This window comes from Theropithecus gelada, chromosome 1, assembly GCF_003255815.1.
Source record: "Theropithecus gelada isolate Dixy chromosome 1, Tgel_1.0, whole genome shotgun sequence".
In the NCBI taxonomy this organism is placed as follows: Eukaryota; Metazoa; Chordata; class Mammalia; order Primates; family Cercopithecidae; genus Theropithecus; species Theropithecus gelada.
The window spans coordinates 102596029-102617751 of NC_037668.1; the positions used below are offsets into that span (position 1 = coordinate 102596029).

Below are 21723 nucleotides of genomic sequence, written 5' to 3' on the forward strand. Positions count from 1 at the left end.
AACAGATGTAGAGTGGGTAGATAACTAGTCCATAACTAGTTAAAAGCAGATCCAGGATTCAAACCAGGATTCTAAACCATGGTTTAGAATCATAGAAGAAGTGCAGTAAGACGACTTGGGAGAAGGGGGATAATTTAAACAATCAGGAAGAAAATGAAGTCTGAGCCAGTAGAAGGGAACTGAATAAGTGCCTTGCAATTTGAGGGGCAGGTGCGGGAACTTACAAGAGGATTGCTCCAGGAAGAGGGATTACCATATGCAAAGGTCCAGGGATAAGACAGCGCTATGGTGCCTATCTTTACACTGTCCTCCTGCTAGAAGCACCTCCTGCTACTGTCTCCACCCCTGTTGCACAGGTGCATGTGTGTGTGTGTGTGTGTGCCTGTGCACACACATGCACAGTTCCAAAACCCCCCTTGGAAAAACAGAAGACACCCACCGTCTTTTAAAGCCCAGAGGGTAAAACTGAGAGGAGGGTAGTCAGTCAGCATGCCTGCTGCCAGACACAAAAGAGATTAGAAGAGTTATTTTGTGCAACAAATCCAAAGTGCTTATTATGTGCCTGGCCTAGCACTATCCCAAGGTTACAAAGCTGCAAAGCTGCATAAGCACAGTCCCTGCCCTGAAGGGACAATCCAACCAATGAAAGAATGGCAGTGCAGTATGATGTGCTACAATCACAACAGCAACTGTTTATTGTGTTCAGCATGCACAATCTCATTTAATCTGCAAAACATCCTATATATCAGATTATTATCCCATTTCACAAATAAGTAAATTATACTCATACAAGAAGGGTATCCAAGAAGAACTGAAATCTGAACTGGGTCCTAAATGACAAGTCAAGTTTTGAGGGAAGAAGTAAAACCTGGGTGGGTAATTATGGGGACAGAAGTACTATCTGGACTCATTCTAAGAAGTAGGGAAATCATACACAAAGTCCCAGAGAGAGAGAGAGATCACAAGTTTCTGTCACCCAAATAGGAATTGGTTGATTATTTATGCTATGGCTTGGCTATGTCCCCACCCAAATCTCATCTTGAATTGTAGTTCCCATAATCCCCATGTGTCATGGGAGGGACCTGGTGGGAGATAATTTAATCATGGGGTTACCCTCATGCTACTCGTGCTATTCTTGTGATAGTGAGTGAATTCTCATGAGATCTGATGGCTTTAAAAGGGGCTTCCCCTTTTGCTCGGCACTTCTCTTTCCTGCCACCATGTGAGAAAGGATATGTTTGCTTCCCCTTCCACCATGATTGCAAGTTTCCTGAGACCTTACCAGGAACCTCTTTAAACTTCTTTCCTTTGTAAATTACCCAGTCTAAGGTAGTTCTTTATAGCAGTGTGAGAACAGACTAATACAATTTAACATAAAATTAGTATAATAAAAGGGAATTTAGTTTACATTATTATTAAATTATAAATTGTTGATTAAGGCAGTTACCATTATGTGTCAAATATACTTTAGAGGGCTATATTGGCTAGGAAATGTGATCACTCTTTATTTATATTTGATCTTGGAACACAGTCTCTTATAGATACGAATAGCCTACTTAAACTCTTTACCATCCATTGATTATAAGATGGCTCAATATATATGTGTGCACACATTCAGACACAGAAGTGTATATATATATATATATATATACACACACACACACTTTTACACATGTATGTATCATTTTCAGTTACTTTCTAGTCTTTGGGTATTTCCACAAATGCTTATGAATGGTATCTAGTGTCTGTCAATGATTTCCACTAGTTTTCTGTGATGCAAGTCATAGGGTCTGCTTATCTGAAGCAAACTTGGCAAATATAAAGAAAACTCTCACATATGCTTTTCAATGTTAATAGTACAATTTTAATGTACAATGGGAAAATGTTTAGAAATGATCCCACAGAGTGAGGTACTATGAGAAAGAATAAAAGGAGAAGAAGAAGAAGGAAATGAAAAAGGAAGAAAAACCAAAACAGAAAAGCCAGACACCAAAGAGAACAAATCAATAAATTTACTATGTGTGTTGAGAAGGAAAACATAATCAACCATGTTAAAAGCTTCTTAAGTGCCCTAAAATGTAATTCTTATGCGCAGTAGTAAGATTTAAAATGGTAATGACATGTGGGCAAAGGTTAAAGAGGTTGACTAACTTTTAAATACTCAACCATTTAAAAATAATACCCCTAAGATTTTCACCAGTCTTTCTACCATTTGTCAATGTCAAAGCAATGATGCAGTTTCATGAGTTTGTCTTGAATTCTCAAATTTGATAAAAAGAGCAAGTGTGCTCGAGAGGTACAAATACTCTGAGTCATTGCTTCCATTTTTATTAAAATTCTCAGTTGTTCAGAGCATGATTTCCTTAAAGGAGCAACCTCATTTTGAGGGTTCATGAATTGGTAGGTCAATATTAATTTTCTTTGTAAAGATTCATGAATCTAAGAACAGGTTGTCATTTAAAAGAAATTAGTTTAATTGAACAACAAAGTGAATTATTGACTGGGAACACCTTCTCTATGCTCCCTTCCAATTAGCTTGGGACATGTCTGCTTATTTTGAACTGTGTATTTTATTTATTTGGGGTTTATGTCCATTAAGAATTAAATCCTAAAGACTTAAGCAAGTTATGCTTTACACAAAGATCAAAAGAAATACACAATAGCTGCCATTCACTGAGTTCCCATTATGTGTCGATATTTATTAGCTCCATATTTTTGAAGGAGGAAAATGAGATGCAGAAATTAACTCTCCTGAGTTTACATAAGGCATAACTGGAATTTAAAGCTACATCCTTCTGACTCCAAAAATAAATCCTCTTCTGAAATAGCATGTTTATTTCATAGTTTTTTGCATTGGACATTGATGTTTTCTCTTTGGAATATCAGTCCTTTTAATTTAGAGGAAGAGAAAAAAAATAGGAAAGATGAGTTTCAGACAGTTGGAATTGTATTCATTCCTTCTTTGAAGTGTTCCCATTTTTTGCCCACACTCCTGACTACAGTTTCTGAATATCTCTGTCTTTTAACCACTGTGCCTGGGCTCTCCTTCTCCCTGTCACAGCATTCTCAAGTTTGATTTCTGCTCCATGCTCTTGCATGTGGCCCTGAAACATCAGACTTTCCATTAATTTTTCTGAGCCAATCTCCTCACCAAGGACTGAAATCTCAATATTCCTCTTCACACACTGTAGCCTGAGGCCAGCCTCACCCACTCCCTAAGGTTTTGTTCTGGAAGATTCCAGCATGAGTTGAAGTTCCATATCTCCAGCTTGACTGAAAGGAAAGAAGAACTATGGGAAAGAAGATTTTAAAAGTCATAATCTTACATAAATCCCTATGAATTGTGGTGAAATATTCATTTGTTACAGTTGCAGAGATATTGCCAACTGTTGACTTCAACAGAAAAAAAATGTTCAAACCCATTTTTATAAAGGCTTAGGAGATGATCAGAAATAAATCTGAAATTAATTTATGACTTAAAATTGAAGGCAAATATCATTTTGTTAAAAAAAGAAAAATCCTAATCTGTTATGTACAGTTAATGTTCTACTCAAGGTTCCAAAAACTAAGCAAGACACAAGTAGAACTTAAAAACAAAAGTTAATTAGAGGTATTAACTTCTCCTTACAGGCCAGCTTTCACATGGTTTTATAGCATCCTTGCCTGCTTCTAAGAACATGTCACCTGAATAAACAAGTAATGCTGCTGTCTCTTCTCACTTATTCAAAGTCACAATAGACTACTGCAGTGATGACTGAAATTACACCAAGTTTTTAAAGAGTGCTTTTTACTATTTAAAAATGTTTCCCAACCAGGCATAGTGGCTCATGCCTGTAATCCCAGCTATTTGGGAGGCTAAGGTGGGATAATTGCTTGAGCTCAGGAGTTTGAGACCAGCCTAGGAAACATGGTGAGATCACATCTCTAAAAAAGTTAAAAATGTTTCCAGATAGATCATTTTATGTCTTTCCCGTCCTTCAACATTCTTTCCCCAAATTAATCTCCCCAGGATGCCTTCTCCAATTAACCCAACTCTGCATCTAGCTCAGGATTTAGGTGGAAGTTGTTCTATAGAAGTCTGTGCCTACTTACGTACCATCAGTATTATAAGCTACCAGACACCAAGCAAACATATTGACATATATTATGTGTCAGGCCCTGTGGTAAATGTACTACAGCATCTAATTTAACCCTAACAACAACTACAAAGCAGATATAAATCCCACAAGGATGGAAAAAAAACAAGAATCAGAGAGATTACAAAATTTGCTTAGGGTCACACAACAATTATCTGGCAAATATGACAATCTAATACTCAACTGAAGTCCAGTAGCAGACAGCCAGTCACTAAAGTTTTGTAGTGGACATGGTTGACTGGCTATAAAAAGCCATTCCCAAACTTGTCTTCCTTGCCTATCTCCCATAGTAGAAGTTAGAGAAGTCAAATACACCCTTTCCTACTCTCTGTTATAGCAAAGCATGTCCATTGTTGCAGTTATGGTCCATGAGATATAAAGAAAAGTCTACTGGAAGGGTTCTAAAAATGGTATCCTTCCTGATTTTTGTTAAAAGAAATCTTCTTTTTACCCATCTTTTTCCTTTTGGTTTGGAGTGATTTGATAAGAATATAATGACTGAATCTAGGGTCGTCATCTTGCTAACATAGAAAAAAATAAAAAAATGTTGCAGAGATAAGACCCCAAGTCCCGATATTACTAAAAAATATAATCACCTACCTGTAGGACTACTTGTAAAATAAATAATAACTTTTATTATGATTTAAGCCACTAGTAGTTTGGCTTTCTGTTACTTGCAGCTGAAAGTATTCCTAAGGTCACTAAAGTCAGAGACATATGGTAGGAATTATTGAGCTAAGTTTGGAGCATAGTCCTGGGGTACAGTGAGAACCCAAAGATGTAGAGAGGTATGGTCTCCACCCCATGGAGTTTGCAATTTACATGGGAGATATAAAAACTACTCAAATGCTACAAGGAAAGTATCTGTGTGGTACTTGTTGGTATAACTTCAAAGACAAAATAGTCTTAGAAGCAGCTCTTTAAGTCGTACAGCTTTATCAGTATAGTTTTATAAACAGAATAATCAACTTAAATAATCCACAGGAATATAACAAAAATGCAAACTATAATTATTTATGGATGTAGAAGTTCAAATGATTTTGATTTTCCTCGTGGTACTTTACTCAAAGTAAAAAATTTTCAAAATACAATAAATACAAAGAGGAAGATTAAAAAAACACACACATACACTTGTATCCCTAGTACCCAGAGAGTTGAAGTTCCTTCTAACTCTATTACTCTAATTTACAGCAGATTATTTTATTTCAATCTAAACAACAGAAACAATATTATTGTAAATATCTTGGAGCAAGCTATGAAGAGAAACAGCTTCTTTGTATGACAGCCAAATAATATTCACAAATATAAAATATTACAATCCGTGGCATATAGAGAATGCCAAATTAACTGCTACTATAAAACACTATGATTCAATTCAATTTAAAATCCTTAGTTTTTAATGCTGTTTCATAACTACTATGTGCAATTTATATTGTCTGTTTAGTTTCCTGCTGTTTCTTTCCTTGCTTCAATATTTTGCCCTAAGAATTTTCATTAATTTGTAAATGTTTATGACTATTATAGAAAAATAATAACAGTCACATAAAAATGGATCACCAGCTTAAAATGTTCAATTTTCTATCTCAACCAGCATCAGGCACTGAGAGGTAGGGAGTAATTTGATTACTAATCAGATTTAACAGTTCAACACTTACCTGTAGAGATCATTGATTTATTATCTTAATTATTTCTCCTCACTAAGCTTTTACTCATATTTTTTGTTAGCTTTGACTTTTATCTCCCTTTTGAACTTTTGGCTTCAGATCTCTATTCTCTATGTTATAGACTTAATGTCTGTATCACCCCAAAATTCATATGTTGAAATCCTAACTCACAATGTGATGCTATTAGGAGATGGGGCCTTTAGGAGTCAATTAAGTGAAGGTAGGACCCTCATGAACAGAATTAGTGCATTAATAAAAGAGACCTCAGCCCTCAGCCATCCTGGCTAACATGGTGAAACCCCGTCTCTGCTAAACATACAAAAAACTAGCCGGGCTGTAGTCCCAGCTGCTCGGAGGCTAAGGCAAGAGAATGGCGTGAATCCAGGAGGCGGAGCTTGCAGTGAGCAGAGATCGCGCTACTGCACTCCAGCCTGGGCGATAGAGCGAGACTCCGTCTCAAAAAAAAAAAAAAAAAAAAAAAAAAAAAAAAAAAAAAAAGACCTCAGAAAGTCTCTCACCCTTCTGCCATGTGAAGGCCCAGCAAGAAGATGGCCCTCTGTGAACCAGAGAGCAGGCCCTCACCGGACCCTGCAAATGTCTCTTGGGCTCCCCAACCTCCAAAGCTATGAGAAATAAATTTCTATTGTTTATAAACCACTCAGTCTATGGTATTCTATTTTAAGGGCCCAAATTGACTATGACCCCCATATGTTATCAATCAGTCAATCAACCAATCATTTATTTTAAATGATTTTGCATTTCTCATAAAAAACACTTTCAGCCTTTGCAGAGCCAAGTAATGAGGAGCATCAGCAGCTGCAAACAGGTTGCATAAGTTTGGTAGGGCTGCCGTAACAAGGCATCAGGTAGCTCAAACAAGAAAAAATTATTTTCTCATAGTTCTGGAGGCTAGAAATCTGATATCAAGTTGTGAACAGAGTTGGTTTCTTCTGAGGGCCATGAGAGAAGAGTCTGTTTCAGGTCTCTCTTTTTGGTTTGCAGATGGCCGTGTTTGTGAGCATATCTTTGTCCTAATCTCCTCTTTTGAAGACAACAGTTACATTGGATTAGGGTCCACACATTGGCCTGATTTAACCTTAATTATCTCTTTAAAACTCTGTCTCCAATACAGTCACATTCTGAGGAACTGAGGGTTAGGACTTCAACATTTACATTACAAGGGGAGGGGTGGCAGACAGAGGGGAGGGTGGCACAATTGAGTCCATGACACAGAAATAACCAGAAAGGTGACCAACTTAATTATGTATCATGGATTTAGACAGAAGAAATAAGGGACATCTTTTCTGAGTACATGAAAACCCAAAATACCATACCTTGATTCTGAATTATCCGTGCTGGCAAACAGAAAAAGATCATTGATGACCATCAAAAAAAGGGCATAGATACCTTCTACATCCCAGAACATTCATGTAGATAGCTCAGAAGAAAGAGAAGAGGATAATGAGGATCTCTAAGAGAGTCCCCAGAGCATGGGGAAACCATGCTTTCACTGTCAGAAAAAAACTGCACTTCACAGTAACTTGCTCATTGACCAAAAAAGTTAACCATACAAAAGAGACAAGGGGACAAAGACAGCAAGAGTGAGCAGACCCACAAGAGAATAAGAAATTATTAAAGAATCCAGATCTATATGAAATCTATATATCTACACTCTTCAATGTTCTTCACTTTTAAAGTATGCTTCTTGTGGCTCACTATGAAAGCAATGATTTTACAATTGTCAAAAAATTTTTAATCCTAATACTGAAAGAGCCTCAGTAAGGTATGATTTTTCAAGCTGTGCTATTCAACTTGTCACATCTTTTTCTCCTTCCTCCAGAAAAACATTAGTCCAAAAAGGCAAGCTCTCAGGTGAATTACTTTAATCTGAGTATATTTCCTGATACAACAATTTGCAGCAATGATGTTGTCAATGAAGAATGTGTTTCCTTACTGGGACTTGTGCAAGAAGAGAGTGATTTAGAGCTTATGGCCAGTGAAAGAACAAAATGACTTCTGCTCTGCTGGAACCCAGAGGTATGGTGAATCCTATCTTGTGTTTGGGTCAACTTTTTAGTTAGCACAATATGCAAATTTACTACCTAGTTAAAAAAAAAAAATCTATCCTTGAAAATCACTTATTTAACCTATGAAGTACAATACACATGATTGTGTGTTCAATGTACTATTCAGCAATTTTTGTATGCTTAAGTTTTAGAACCATGGATCTAAGCCAAAGAAATAAACAAAGGAAACATCAAAATGCAGTGTCTACAGACTCAAATAATTTTCTCTTGAATATGTAGACATTGTAGAAGTAGGGCACTACGCAAGTCTTCCTATTCAATATAATCAGGACTAGTAGCTGGTCAGTTAAATAAAAAGTAAAATTAATGAAATAACTGTATATGAATACGTTTACCTTAATTTTTTTAAATAAAAGCATAAATATATATCTATTCACTATTTTTTGTGATGCCAAGGTCTTTATTTTGTCTATGACTCAGTTGATTTTCCTCTATCCTTTTTTTTATATGAGTCATAAACATAATATATCATTTAGGATTTCCAGTTTAGAAAAAGGTGACAAAGACACTTACAAACTAATGTGAATGTTTAATCTTAGATTTTCTTTTTTTGCAAATTTTATCCCCACCTAATTTGATAGATTTATTTAAACTGATTGACATGTATGGAGTCATTCCATAACATAACACTATTCTCAACTATTTGTGTGGGGAAATGAGTAAGCATAGCAGGGGAAAATCCAGTAATTCAGTCTGCACACCACTTCTCTTGGTCTGTACCAAAATGAATAACTACAGGTTAGATTATTTCAGTACTACCTTCAGTGGCTAAAGTTTAAATTGAAAGTGATAGCACTGGAAATTAAAAACCTCAAAAATGATTAAACTTTACCTCAGATTCAGAATATTTGGGGCTGATTTTTTAATTCAGAATTGAATCAGAAATTTTATTTTCCCATCTCTCTGAAAACCTTATATGGATTTATGAATAATCAAAATAAGTTGGGCAAATCTCCACCTATCCTCCTAGTTAGAGATGGTTTTTCTCAGCAGAGACTGAGTGAAACCCAAAGATTTTCCTGGGGGAACTTGGGTAAGGATAGTTGATATACTTTGGCTCTGTGTCCCCACCCAAATCTCTTCTCGAATTTTAATCCCCACATGTTGAGGGAGGGACCTGGTAGGAGGTGATTGGATTATGGAAGCGCTTTCCCCCATGCTGTTCTTATGATAGTGAGGGAGTTCTCATGAGATCTGATGGTTTAAAAGTATGGCACTTCCCCTTCACTTGCTTTCTCTCCTGCCACAATGTAAGACGTTCCTTGCTTCCCCTTCGCCTTTCACCATGATTGTAAGTTTCCTGAGACCTCTCCAGCCATACAGAACTATGAGTCAATTAAACCTTTTTTCTTTATAAATTACCCAGTGTCAGGTAGTATGTTTATAGCAGTGTAAAAACGGGCCAATACAATTGTTTTAAGGGAACCAGTTTCTATTGCTCAAGTTTACTTTGCACTTCCCTAAAATTGATCTTCCTAAAAAATGCACTTCCAGTCATGTTGATTTCCACCTACTTTGTTATAATTATCTTTGTATTTTCCAGCAGAAAGACACATCTCTCTTCATCTGGTGGTCTTATTAGGTAGTGCTTTGAGCTTAGAAAAACACCTGAGAAACAGACAATTTGAAGTATTGCACAGGTATTGATACAACAAATGACTTTCATGACTGGGCAACAAATCTAATTGCAATTCAACACTGTAGTTTCCAATCCTTAGCTTTCAGTTCAGTTGAAGAAGGACCTAATTGAGCTGTCATTTGAAAGATCATCAAAAACATTTTTTGTGTGTGATCACTATGTGATATTTGGCTTATAACTCTGAAGGAATTCAAAGAATTAAGTGACATTGCCATAATAGACCCCTTTCCATTCCCGTCTACTTACATAAACATGTTTGTTAAAGGAGTAAGAGAATAAAAGATATCGATATATATTTTTAAAAGAGCAGAATCTATAACATGAAATGCTTTACAGAGGAAGCCAGAACAAATGAGCCTATTCAATTCACCTCATTTTAGCACAATCAATTTACTCCTTAATTTGTTAATATTTAACGGGAGGGTGAATAGAAACTACCAAAGTTGAATTTAAATATTTAATGACTTAAAGTCTGAAATTCTGTGTAAAAGAGATGATTTTGGTGGTGCAAGTGGGTAACAAACAGACTAGAATGTTACTGTAGCTATCCAAAGTACATCCTAGTTTGCTAACTCAGAAGGCAAGAAACGTATGCTACTTAAGAATGCAATGGACATTTCTGTAGTAAATAACGTGGTGGGTTTATCATTGTTGTCCCTCCTGGATACACATACTATGTAAAATTGACAACTTGACCTAACAGTGGTTTTTAATCTTCCTTTGATGAAAAAACGACTAAGTTATCAGGTAGTACTAAGGATGTATTAATTCTTTCTTTACCAGTCTTCAGTGTACTCTGTCATTACAGAAACACTTCTTTACATTAAAAAGGTATAAACTAATAAGTCTAAACTAACAAAAAATGCTTCTAAACCTTTGAACAGTCTTTCAAAACATATGTCTTCTGCTTTTTTTCTTGTCATGATCTATAATGCTTCTCATTCGTCCTTCCTCAAAGAAAATTTACAGATGAGTGTGACTATCTCTATTTAGAGCCAAGTGTATCTTTCACACAGAAAGCCAACTTCACATGAATTCAGTGGTCCTTTGAAGGAGCCAGAAGAGCCATATCATTTTATCCTCATGCATGACTGAGGGACATAAAATCCCCATTCCACCTCTAGAACTCATGCACAATCCACAAACACACACACAAATAGCAACATGAGTGAGATTTAGCAAACTAGAGGGACAATCAATTGTAATTTCGCACTCTAAAACAATTTCATTTGAGATCGCAGTGCTGGAAATGGTATTTTATAGTTGACTTCCACCAAATTATGATGCAGCTCAGATTCAAAATCTCTATTATCTTCGGCAGAAGTTTTAAAAACCGTTTTTATTTACTCCAAACTCTATCTGAACAAAGCCAGCACAGGCCCTTTGCAATGTTTACATCAAGTGCTTCATGCTATAATTAAGTAAGCAATGGAAATCAAAGGAAGCACTAAGAGAAGGAATCAGGACATCATTTATTGATTGGTGGCATTTGAGGGATTTAAAATTTTTGTTTTAGTGTATAACTGCACTTTATTACCATTATATCCTTAAAATGTAATAAGTACAAACTGCTTCAGTAATGATAGAAAAGCCTTCTCAGCTTTAATGAAACCTTTTATTTGCTACTGAAACTTTTATTATTTCCAAATGGTAACATAAGCAAGAAAAAGTCACTACTTTCATTTGAGGAAAAACTTTAGCAATTCAAATAATTTTGTTCTTGGGTGAATTTTAAGACATTTAGATTTGTTGTATTTATGCTTATTGTCTTCATTTACTTTTGATAAATTAAAACCAAAAAAATGTACAGACACACACTATTACAAAATTAGCCTCTAATCATCTATCAAAATACTAGATACTTACATACAGCCATCCTCTGTCAGATGCTGGTTTGATCCAGACACAAAATTTTATTTATTTAGGCTCCTACACATCTCAGTTGCTGACCATGTGAGGCAACATATTGTGATGGTGAAGAGCAATGACTCTGATGCTATATTGTCTGGCTTTGTATTCCAGCCCTTACCCTTCCTAGCAATGCTACTTGAAACTTCTCAGTCCTCAAAATCCTTATCTTTAAAAATGAGGGTGACTAAAAACCGGCATGAGTGGGAAGATTTAATAAGGTAGTTCATGTAAAACACTGGAGTAGAGCCTGGCACATGGTAGGCACTTAATAAATATTTAGTTCTAACAAAGTTTTCATTTCTGAATACATTCACCTCTAGATTGGATGCACCATCCGGCGATACCATTTATTCAGCACATATTTGTTGAGTTTTATTTTGTTCTGAACACTGTCCTAAGTAAAGGGTGCAGAGAAATTAATATAATATGGTGCCTACTTTTCAGGAGCTTACCATTTAAGTGCAAAGTATTTGTTGCCATCTTAATATCTTTCCTGAAGAGAACCATGAAACATACTCTTTCATTAAATCACAAATTTTCCCTTTTCCCCATAGGCTTGGAACTAATGGAACTTCAGAAAAATTTGACTTCAGTTTCTGAAATCTTAATCATGCACAGTTTAATAAATAGCTACAGGTTTTTTTTTCACATTTTATAAAAGATGATTAAATGGTATAATCAGATTCTAACTAGCCAAAAACTTGAAAAACATAGGAAGACAACCATGACTGACACGTTTATTTTCCCAAATGCAAACATATTGCAAACATCAGCTGCTGAAAAATAGTGCTATTTACATCTTACATGACCCACAGAAAACTAAAATTGCACAGGAGCTCAGCATCAAAATGTTTAAAAGTACCTAAATTAAATTCAACTTGAGACAAAACAAAAAGTTCATTTAATCATAGCTATATCACTTTTCTAAAAGTTCTCAAAATGATTTCCAACATGGCACCTTATATGGCTTTAGTTTTTTCAAACATTTTCATTTATGTCATTACACTCAGAGAATTCATTAAAAAGTAAAATCTTGAAGTTTCGGTGTAAGTTCCAACACAACGACTTATGTGGTATTTCAAACATCACAAACTCCAAATGATCTCAAATATGTTGTCCTCTGCTAATTTGCTGCTCCTAAAAATGTGCAATAAATGCAATTAAAAAGGAAAGTATTTTAATTTAATTGCAAGATTGACTACGATATTTATCTTCTTACTAGATGTATCATAATAAAAAAAGTCTAATATGCATTACATTGTTTAATTCAGGAGGAAATTGGATAGTCTCCCTTCCAATAAAAAAAAGAAACCTTTTTTTTTTCAACAGCCAATGATGACGGTGTTCTTTCTAGAATACAATGAATAATGCCAAAATAGGTCCTCTAAGGGGTTCACCTACCTAAAGCAACTGAAGATCATGAGTAAATACACAGGCACACAACTCCTTCCTCTCTTTTCTTGTGCCATATAAGCTTCCTTTATTAAAATACTTTTTAAAGACTCTTGTGATTCTTTTGAGTTGGGCGGAAAAAAATCCCTGAAATAATACCCCCTCTTCCCAATGAAACCTCTTTCGATACTGAATGAACTCACACCTCGCTTATATGTAAGCTGCGGCGAGAATGCATCTCCTAGTCTCAAATCTCCAAATGAATGCATATTTTGGTAACCTCTTCTTTTGCATCTAAACATAGATGTTCCACACCACAGGATCTTCTTGATCCCAGCGAAGGTCCTTACTTAATGTGTGCGTTTTTCACATCGATTTTTTAATCCTTTCAGGGTGAAAATTTCAAAAGGGGCGAACGTGGGTGAAAGAAACGAAGAAGGGGAGGGAGGAGACATGATGCCTGGGATTTCTGCCATCCTCGCTGCAACCCAGAATTCGTATATTTTTTCCTCTCCCCAGCCCTCCCCCTCGTTCCCCTCTCGCCCCTTCCCTCCGCAGCAGGAGGGAGGAGGAGGGGCCGCTGGCTGAAGCCGCCACCTGCCACAGCGTGGAAAAGCTCCAGTTGTCACTTACCCAGAGGGGTGAGAATGGCTCATTTTTGCAGGATCCCTTTTGGACCCCGCGGCAGGTGCGGAGGGTGGGTGCGTGGGGCCCCGTGCGCGCTGGCGCTGCGACAGTCGCGCTCGCGGGGTGGCTCCGCACTGAGGTCCCCTGTGCGCGGGCACCTGGGCTGGGCCGCCTCCGCCCCTGGGCGCCCGGGCTACCCGCAGCCTACCGGGATCCCACTCTCCGTTGGTATCCACAGCTTCCCGGTTGCTAAGGGAGGAGAGAGGCAAGCGCCCAGGGTCTGGAGAAGTGGAGGCGCTGCTGGAACCCAGCCTGCGGAAGCTGGGGGTGAAGCCAGCTTCTACCCCTTTTTCTGGGCCCTGATGTGGGAGGAGACCCAGGCAAGCCCCTGCTCTGTTGCTCTGGGGCGAGAGTTCCCCCAGGCACCTGTAATATGAAAACACAAACACGCTCGCACACACACACAGGTACACGCACACATTTTGGCTGGCGTGCTTCCTGCTAGGCCCTGGGGAAGGAAGGACTGGGTGGCAGCTGGGGGTAATAAGAGCAGGGAGCAGCTACTGCGTGATGCGGTGGTTTCCAGTGCTAAAACAGCGATTGCAAATTCAAGGGAAAGAAGGAAGTCTCTCAATCTGTTTTGGGTTTTGAATTTGTTTCTGCATCTGTAATGCATTACAATCGACTCATTTCCTCCTTGGAAAACTCCTATCCTTGTTCCTAGCTGAGGTTCCCACTTCCAGCGTGCAGGGCTGACAGTGCTGGCTTTCAGTAGGTGGGGGAGACGCAGTTATTCAGTAAAGCACCCAGGAACAGCACTTGTATTGGAATCCAGTACATGGAATGCAGGGCTTAGATGAAGCAGCCTGGATTTAAATGAGGATCTGAATATGGAGGAAGTTTAAGCACTAGACTCAGATAACCTATTTTTGTTTTGTTCATGCTTGATCAGGTGTTTTACAGAATGAATTGATCTCTAGCCTCAGGTTCCTCATGTATAAGTGAAGGGTTGGACGTATCAGTGGTGACTGAGCTTTCTAGGGTCTCTATTCTGGGTCAGTCACACTTAGAGGTGGGAAGAGCATCACCTCATTAATGTCATTCTGCTTTTCCTTACGTGGTAAAGGCCCACTGAGTATGACAGAATTCAAACTCGTTAGTGTGACATTCAGGAGCCCTCATCACCTGGCCCCAGCGTCTTTCCCGAGCCTCTGGGACCACTTTCTCCACTACCTTAAACTCTAGCAAAACCAAACTCTTGCACTATCCCTCTAGTGGAAACATACTTTCACCCTTGACTACTTGGAAAACTCCTATTCATCCTGGAACACTTAGCTTGAACACTGCCTCTTTGACATCCTCAGGTGTGCTAATGACTCTGGCCTCTGGGGGCCACTCGGCCAGGCTATGCCTCTGTTTTATGCTTACCCTCGTATTACATTTGCTGAAGTAGATGGCTGCCTTTTCTACTCAAATGCAAGCTTCTCCATTTCATTTTGTACATCTATTCCATTTTTCTATATTCTCAGAAGGAAGCAACAATTTAATAATATTTGCAGCATGAGTGAAGGGAATAAAAGAGTGGTAGCATTTGTAATGAATTGTTAATAAATGCTCTCCTCAGCCTTTTATTGAACATTTACTATCTCATTTAATCCTCATCTTCATTTTATGAGACAGGTTTTTTTTTCTCCATTTCATAGCTATCAAAACTAATACATAAAGAAATTAATTATTTTTTCTGACATCTTCAATGGCTTCCAACAGGAAAAACTAGGATTCAAATCCAGATCTATCTGATTTGAGCCTACAAATGTCTTTAACAATTACAAGTTGATTTACTTTTCCGTGGCCCCTATAAATTGCCAGAGAAGCCAGATATTCTATACTATTACAGCTTTTGGACCTGAGTGACCAGAGCCATTCCAAGAAAAAAGAAATAGGATGCTAGCTTAGGTCCTGAGACTGAAGGATTCAAGGCTGCTTCAGGGCCCAAATGGCTAGAGCTAGACCAAGGCAGAGGTCATCTCCCCACACCCCTCTACCATATGTCTATCCCCACTAACATTGGTTCCTATTTGAGGTTGCCCTTAAAGTTCACTGTAACTAGATTTCACCTGGATGAAAATCAGAGGGGGAAGGAGGAGGAGGAACTAGAAAGATACATTGTAACTTACTCCAGGTGCTGCCAATCCCTAAGGTGTAAATAATATAATCTTATATAGGTACTAGTTGTTCCAAAATTCATTTTTGCAAATAAAACATGGTATTTTCTCACTGCACAATGAGAAAGGAAATTAAAATATACTATTTAGATACTCAGTATTCTGCAGAAAAGATTCCCCAGCACTCTGCAGACAGTGAGGTACCCTCAACAGCATGTATTAATTCATAAATGGGTTTGAGTTTTCCACCCCTGTGAGCTCCAAAATTTCACATTCCTGATGAAACTGCAAGGAAGCTACTAATTTTCACTTCAGAAAATGCTCACTGTGAAAATGTATTGGGAATTTAGCCAGAATGAATTTTTATGTTAATTTCTAGAATGGAGATAGGGAAAGGGAATAAAGAAAAAAACTAAATTAAACTGTTTCAAGACCAAATAGTCACTGGAGTCCTTTTCATTTTCTCACAGGAAAAAAAAAGTCCCCAGATGTCCCCAGAAGTATCATAAATGTATAAAATGATTTTGGTTTTATAGAAAGACCTGTGGAGTGAAAGTCGAGGTCAGGAGATTGAGAGAAGTAGAATGGCAGCGGGGAGATAAGGATTACACCTACAGTGTTGATTGGATCTTCATTTAGGGTGAACAGCAGCTGGACTTAGGAATCACAGATCTAAACTATCAGTGACGGTCTTATTCGTTTTCTGTTGCTATAATAGAATACCACAGATGAGGTAATTTATAAAGAAATTTATTTCTTACAATTCTGGAGGCTGTGAAGTCCGACATTAAGAGGCCACATCTGGTGGGGGCTTTCTTGCTGCAGTGGTAACATCGAGGAGAGCATCACACGGTGAGAGGGCAAGAACATGTCAGCTCAGGTCTCTCCTCTTCTTACAAAGCCACCAAAGTCATCAATGGGGGCTCCACTTTAATAACCTTATCTAGTCCTAATTACCTCCCAAAGGCACCACCTCCAAATACTATCAACATATGAATTTGGAGATTAAGTCTCCAAGAAAGGAAATTTGGAGGATGCATTCAAACCATAGCAGTGACCATGTCTTGGATCACAGGTAGGCAATGTATGGTTTGCTGACAACATCTGATCCACTGCCTGTTTTTGTGCAGTCTATAAACTAAGAATGGCTGCTACAGTTTTAAATGCTTGGGGAAAAAATCAAAAGAAGAATAATATCATATGATACATGAAAAGTATATGAAATTCACATTGTTTTTTATGTCCACAAATAAAGATTTATTAGAATATGCTCACACCCGGTTTTGTTTTTTTTTTAACAAATGACCTATGCTTTCAGGCAACAATGGCAGAGTTGAGTAGTTGTAACAGTGACTTTACGGCCCATGAAACCTAAAATGCTTGATATCTTTCCCATTACAGATGAAGTGTGCTGACTTCTGGACTAACTTATCACCACAATTGGAGACCTAACTTACCCTCACGGACTTTGAGAACAAGGACCACACCCTTGTATTCCCAGTACCAAATGCTCTGTGCCTCTCACAGAGGGGTGCTGAATAAATAGGCAAATGAAGGAATTAATGAATAGATTGAAGAAATAAGTTTTTCCATGTGTTTATTATTCTCCTGAAAGACAGAGTTCAGATTACCAAGACTTTCTCCCCAGATGTAATCCCAAAGGCATTTCGGAGATCTTCAAAGCTCACTTGTAAATTTAACCTTCTGCACAATGGAGCATGTCCTGATGAAATGCTTACCTTACTGGCCTCCCACTGAGCTTTTATATAATGATGATAAAGAAAGTAGCCCTGGATCACATCAAATCATCATGCCTTAAGGCCCTGACGCTCATGGACTGAGATGGGATTCAAGCAGGGCTCAGGTGTGTCAAGCTGCTGCTTCGAGGTCGCCGCCTCTTCTACTGTGGATTGTCTGTGTCACTCCTGCCTCCTATCCACACACTGTGTTGTTGGTATGCACGCCTACTCTATTCCAACCCTAGCATAAATTTCTGCTCTTTCCTTCAGTATCAATCAAATTATCATGATTTAGAAAGTATTTAACAAGTATTTCATGAACAATGATAGAAAGAGTATAATCCATGTTTTCCTTGACACTCCAGTTGGAGGAGAGGACATGAAAAATGTGACATAAAAAGAGTAATAAATGGATATGTCTTTGGCTCTGGCGCCACCCATGTATGAGTGAACTTGAGCGATATTAAGGAGCTCAGCATGTCTGTGATTGTCCACTGCTAGCCAAAAGGCATTCTAAACAACAGGTATTGAATTTTGGGAGAGGAACTGAGTAGAGCCATCACAATGGCCTGACACAATAGATTAGGTTAGCTTACTTGATCCAATGTTTCTGAAACAGCTACAGATGGCTGACACTACTGTTTGCCATTAGAAATAGACATTATACTTGGCATTCACAGAACTAAGACTCCACTTGGCCTAAGATCAGAAAATATCCATTGACCATTTACTATATATCAGGTACTCATTGAATCTTCGCACCTTGAGGTAGGTTTTATTTTTATCACTATTTTACAAATGAGAAAGCTGAGGTTCAGATAAATTAAATACCAGCTAGTAAATGGCACAGCTGAGATTCAAATCCCGTTGTCTATGTTTCTAGAACCCACACTCTTAAACACTTTGCTGTATTGCTTCCCACATCCAAGAGGTAAAAAGACATAACCTCACAAAGGGAAGGTAATAAATGCAAGGTCGCTGATCTCAAATAAAAGCTGTTCTCAATGTGCCAACTGTTCTTCTCCCAACCCTCATCACTCACAGTGACTCAATAATGTGGCTGGAGAAAAACAAAACTGAAGAGCAGGAATTTCATTCATTACCACACATCTGTTTTCTGACAGAGTAAATAGTGTACTCCATGCCCTCTCACCCTTAAAAGCAACCATCTCCAAAACATTGTTATAGCTTCATTTGGTTTAAATGACATTGGAGTTGGCCCTTCCATGAAAGCATAGCAGCACTGGTCTTCAAGCATTCCTGCATCATAAACTGCTGGCTGAATTGCCTTATTCTCTTCATCTCCACAACCTTTGAATTAAATTGTATAGACAAGAAACTTATGCTTCTTAAACTTAGGTTATAAGTAGATTCATGGTCTTGAACAGAAGACTAGGATTATTCATTTGGGAGGTAAATGGTAGTTAAGCTCATAGAACAAACCATGTGACCTATACTATCTTTTTTTTCTTTAAAAAAAAAAAACATAACTTTATTACTTACACATTCATGTTGTAACTGAGACTTGATTAAGGAAATGCCACCTGATGGGACTTTAAGACATAGTTATTGATTAGGTAAAGATTCTTCTTGGTAATAACCATATTAGTTTCATGGAAATAAACACCCTTAAAGGAGTTCATGGATTTTTCTCATAGGGCTTAAATACTCTCCAGACAAGCATGCTTTCACTAGTAAATTGTTTAGCCAACATTTCCTCCTTGAGGGCACATAGGTTAAAAAAAGTTTTGTTGCTGTTGGAATGATCACAAATTCTGAACTAATGAGAATTTCTTGTTATGATAAAAGACAATAACTCAATGGAAGTTGTGGAACAAACATCAAAGAAAATACAAAGAGAAAAACACATTTCTAGAGTGAGAGTTTGGAGAGAGAGATTATTCATTGGTGAATTGCAGGATAACCCAAAGCAGTAAAAGTAAATTAATAAATAGGCAGATTAAAACGGCACAACCATGCTCCTAAGCTCCGCAGAATCACTTGAGAAGAATAATCTGGGGATTCCTTGATACATTGACAGTTTGTAATATGATCCCCATAGCTGACCCAAGATCAGAATTGTGGGGTTTCTTCGTTCCTCTGGGCTTCTTTTTCAATAAGTTTTTCTCTCACTTAAAGGCCATATCAAAATCCACCTTTTGGTTCAGGAGGAAGAATCATGACTACAGGGTTTATTCTCTGCACCTGTGCAAGCCTGTCACCACAGGGAGCTTTTATCCCTGAGCTAAATGGTCAGTCAGACAGGACGTGAGAAAAATGCTCTGATGAGCCAAGGTTCTGCAACATTGGAAACAGAAGCACAAAATTTTATGGTGCTCATTGTTCTGATGTGTTCTGTACTGAGACACAGCAACCAAGGCTATTTCTTAAGCTATAAGCCAAAGGGGAAAAGGCAACGTGGTTAACACTGGAGTGTGCTATGATGTGGAGAAATATTTTGTAAGCAGTGAAAGGAAGTCGAGAGGGGAATATATAACTTTACTCACTCAAAAGGCAAATAAATGAAAAAGGAGGCGAAGTTGACAAGGAAGGTGCATAGTTTCATTATGCATAATCACAAAAAGGAGAAAATCCACAAATCCCCTCTAGTTTGCTTGGCATTATACCTTTGCACTTAAGACTTGAGTAGTTATGCTTGTGATATTGTAAATTCTGAGAATTTTTTTCAGATGTACCAAAAAGGCCATATTATGAAGAATGGATTTAAGAAGAAGCAAGAGGTTCCAGTTGCCCTATTTTGTCCATATGCAAATCAGAGATCCAGGTTTGAATTACAATTCAGTCACTGTAAAGATGTTATCACTTTGGGTTATAGGAAAGGCTTGTATGTTTCTACTGCTTTGATGTTAGGCACGGATGGCCATTTGACTTGTTCTGGCCAATGAAATATGAAAAGTGATGTGTGTCACTTCTGGGTAGAATCTTTTAAGAGCTCCAGCAGAATTCTTCATCTCTCTTTTACTGGCCCCAGTGGCCAGCAACATTCCAGATGGTGGTGCTTTCCTCAGCTTGTCCTCCTCACTGAGGATGATGTGGCACAGAGCCACACACAAACCCATGATGGACATGACATGTATGAGAAATGAATCTTTGCTGATTAAAGCTATTCAGAGCTGGGGGCTGCTGGTTATCACAGCAAAGCTGGCCTGTGGTGATGAACACAGTCATAAATTAGCTATGTGATCTGGAGAAAGCTACTTTCTCAAAGCCTCTATTTTCTAATCAGAAGATGAGGAGGATCTAGTATATAGCAAGCATTCAAAAATGGTAATTTACCCATCTTCATGATAATAACTACACTTTATTAGACACCTACACTGTGCCAGTCACTATCTTCCCTGTACATACATCATCTCTCATCCTCACACCAATCTTATAAAGTAGGTGTTCTTGATCTTTTTCATAGATGATGAAACCACGCCTCAGAGAGGTTTACAGATTGATGAAGGTACCAGCTCGTAGGTGGAAGAATCAGATCTTTCTGATTCAAAGCTCTTGCTTTATTCACCATGCTGCTTCTCTTAAGAAAATGCAGCTAATCCATCATTTAATAAGTGAGAACTTACAATATTAAGACAAGCATCATAACATTAAAAACAAATAAAAAGAAAATAAATTAAAATTTTAAATTATTACATTCTTCAGACAAATCACTTTTATCACTAAATGATTTTGTTTTAATAATTCCAATAAAGCCATGCTCAGTCATTCCCAACCTAGGGTGACCAACACCTAAGGGTTTATTAAGGTAATAATATGGGTTTGCAACCTGTTCTCAGGATTTCCACAAGCCTAGAAGAAATGAGAGTTACATAGGGCAACATGGCCCAAGCCAAATAAAAATTGCTTTTTTCTTTTTTATAATAATTATAGTAGGTCATCTCATTGTGGTACATTTGGCTTTCTCATAGGAGGACATTATTTGTTATTTTTCTTGCATAAAAATAATCTTTATCAAAACACTACATTCATAGTAATTCAAAAAAATTATACAAGGGCCCATTAGTTATAAAAAGGTTGTTAAACACTACTATATCCCAAGTCTTAAATTTTGGCCAGTACAAGTATAAATTTTCATTTCTCCATCTATTTGCAGCTTAGCTCCTAACAACCCCGGTTGCCCCTCTAGTCCCAATAGGTACAGGGAAGCAACACAGCAGGAAACATCATATGTGATGACCAAGGGAGGATGGCAAAAAACTCAGTGTTAGTAGAGGAACCAGCCAGAGAATGAATTCAGGGAAAAGAGGAGGAAAGCCACTTCTCTTCAAGTCAATTCCATAAAAGGAAGAGCTGATGGTAAAATGAAAGTGACAGACTCAAATTTACCTTGTCATTTATG

At 37.7% G+C, this 21723-nt stretch overlaps 1 protein-coding gene across 1 annotated transcript in view; it reads right to left on the reverse strand.

Moving 5' to 3' along the window:
- The window catches only part of ERICH3 (glutamate rich 3), a 110173-nt gene extending 96475 nt beyond the window's left edge, over positions 1–13698 (reverse strand). Inside the window, exon 1 of the mRNA XM_025397188.1 lies at positions 13463–13698. Coding sequence (XP_025252973.1) covers positions 13463–13485 — 23 coding nt within the window. The 5' untranslated portion in view covers positions 13486–13698. The remainder of the gene's footprint in view (positions 1–13462) is intronic.
- Between the last annotated feature and the right edge of the window lie 8025 nt (positions 13699–21723).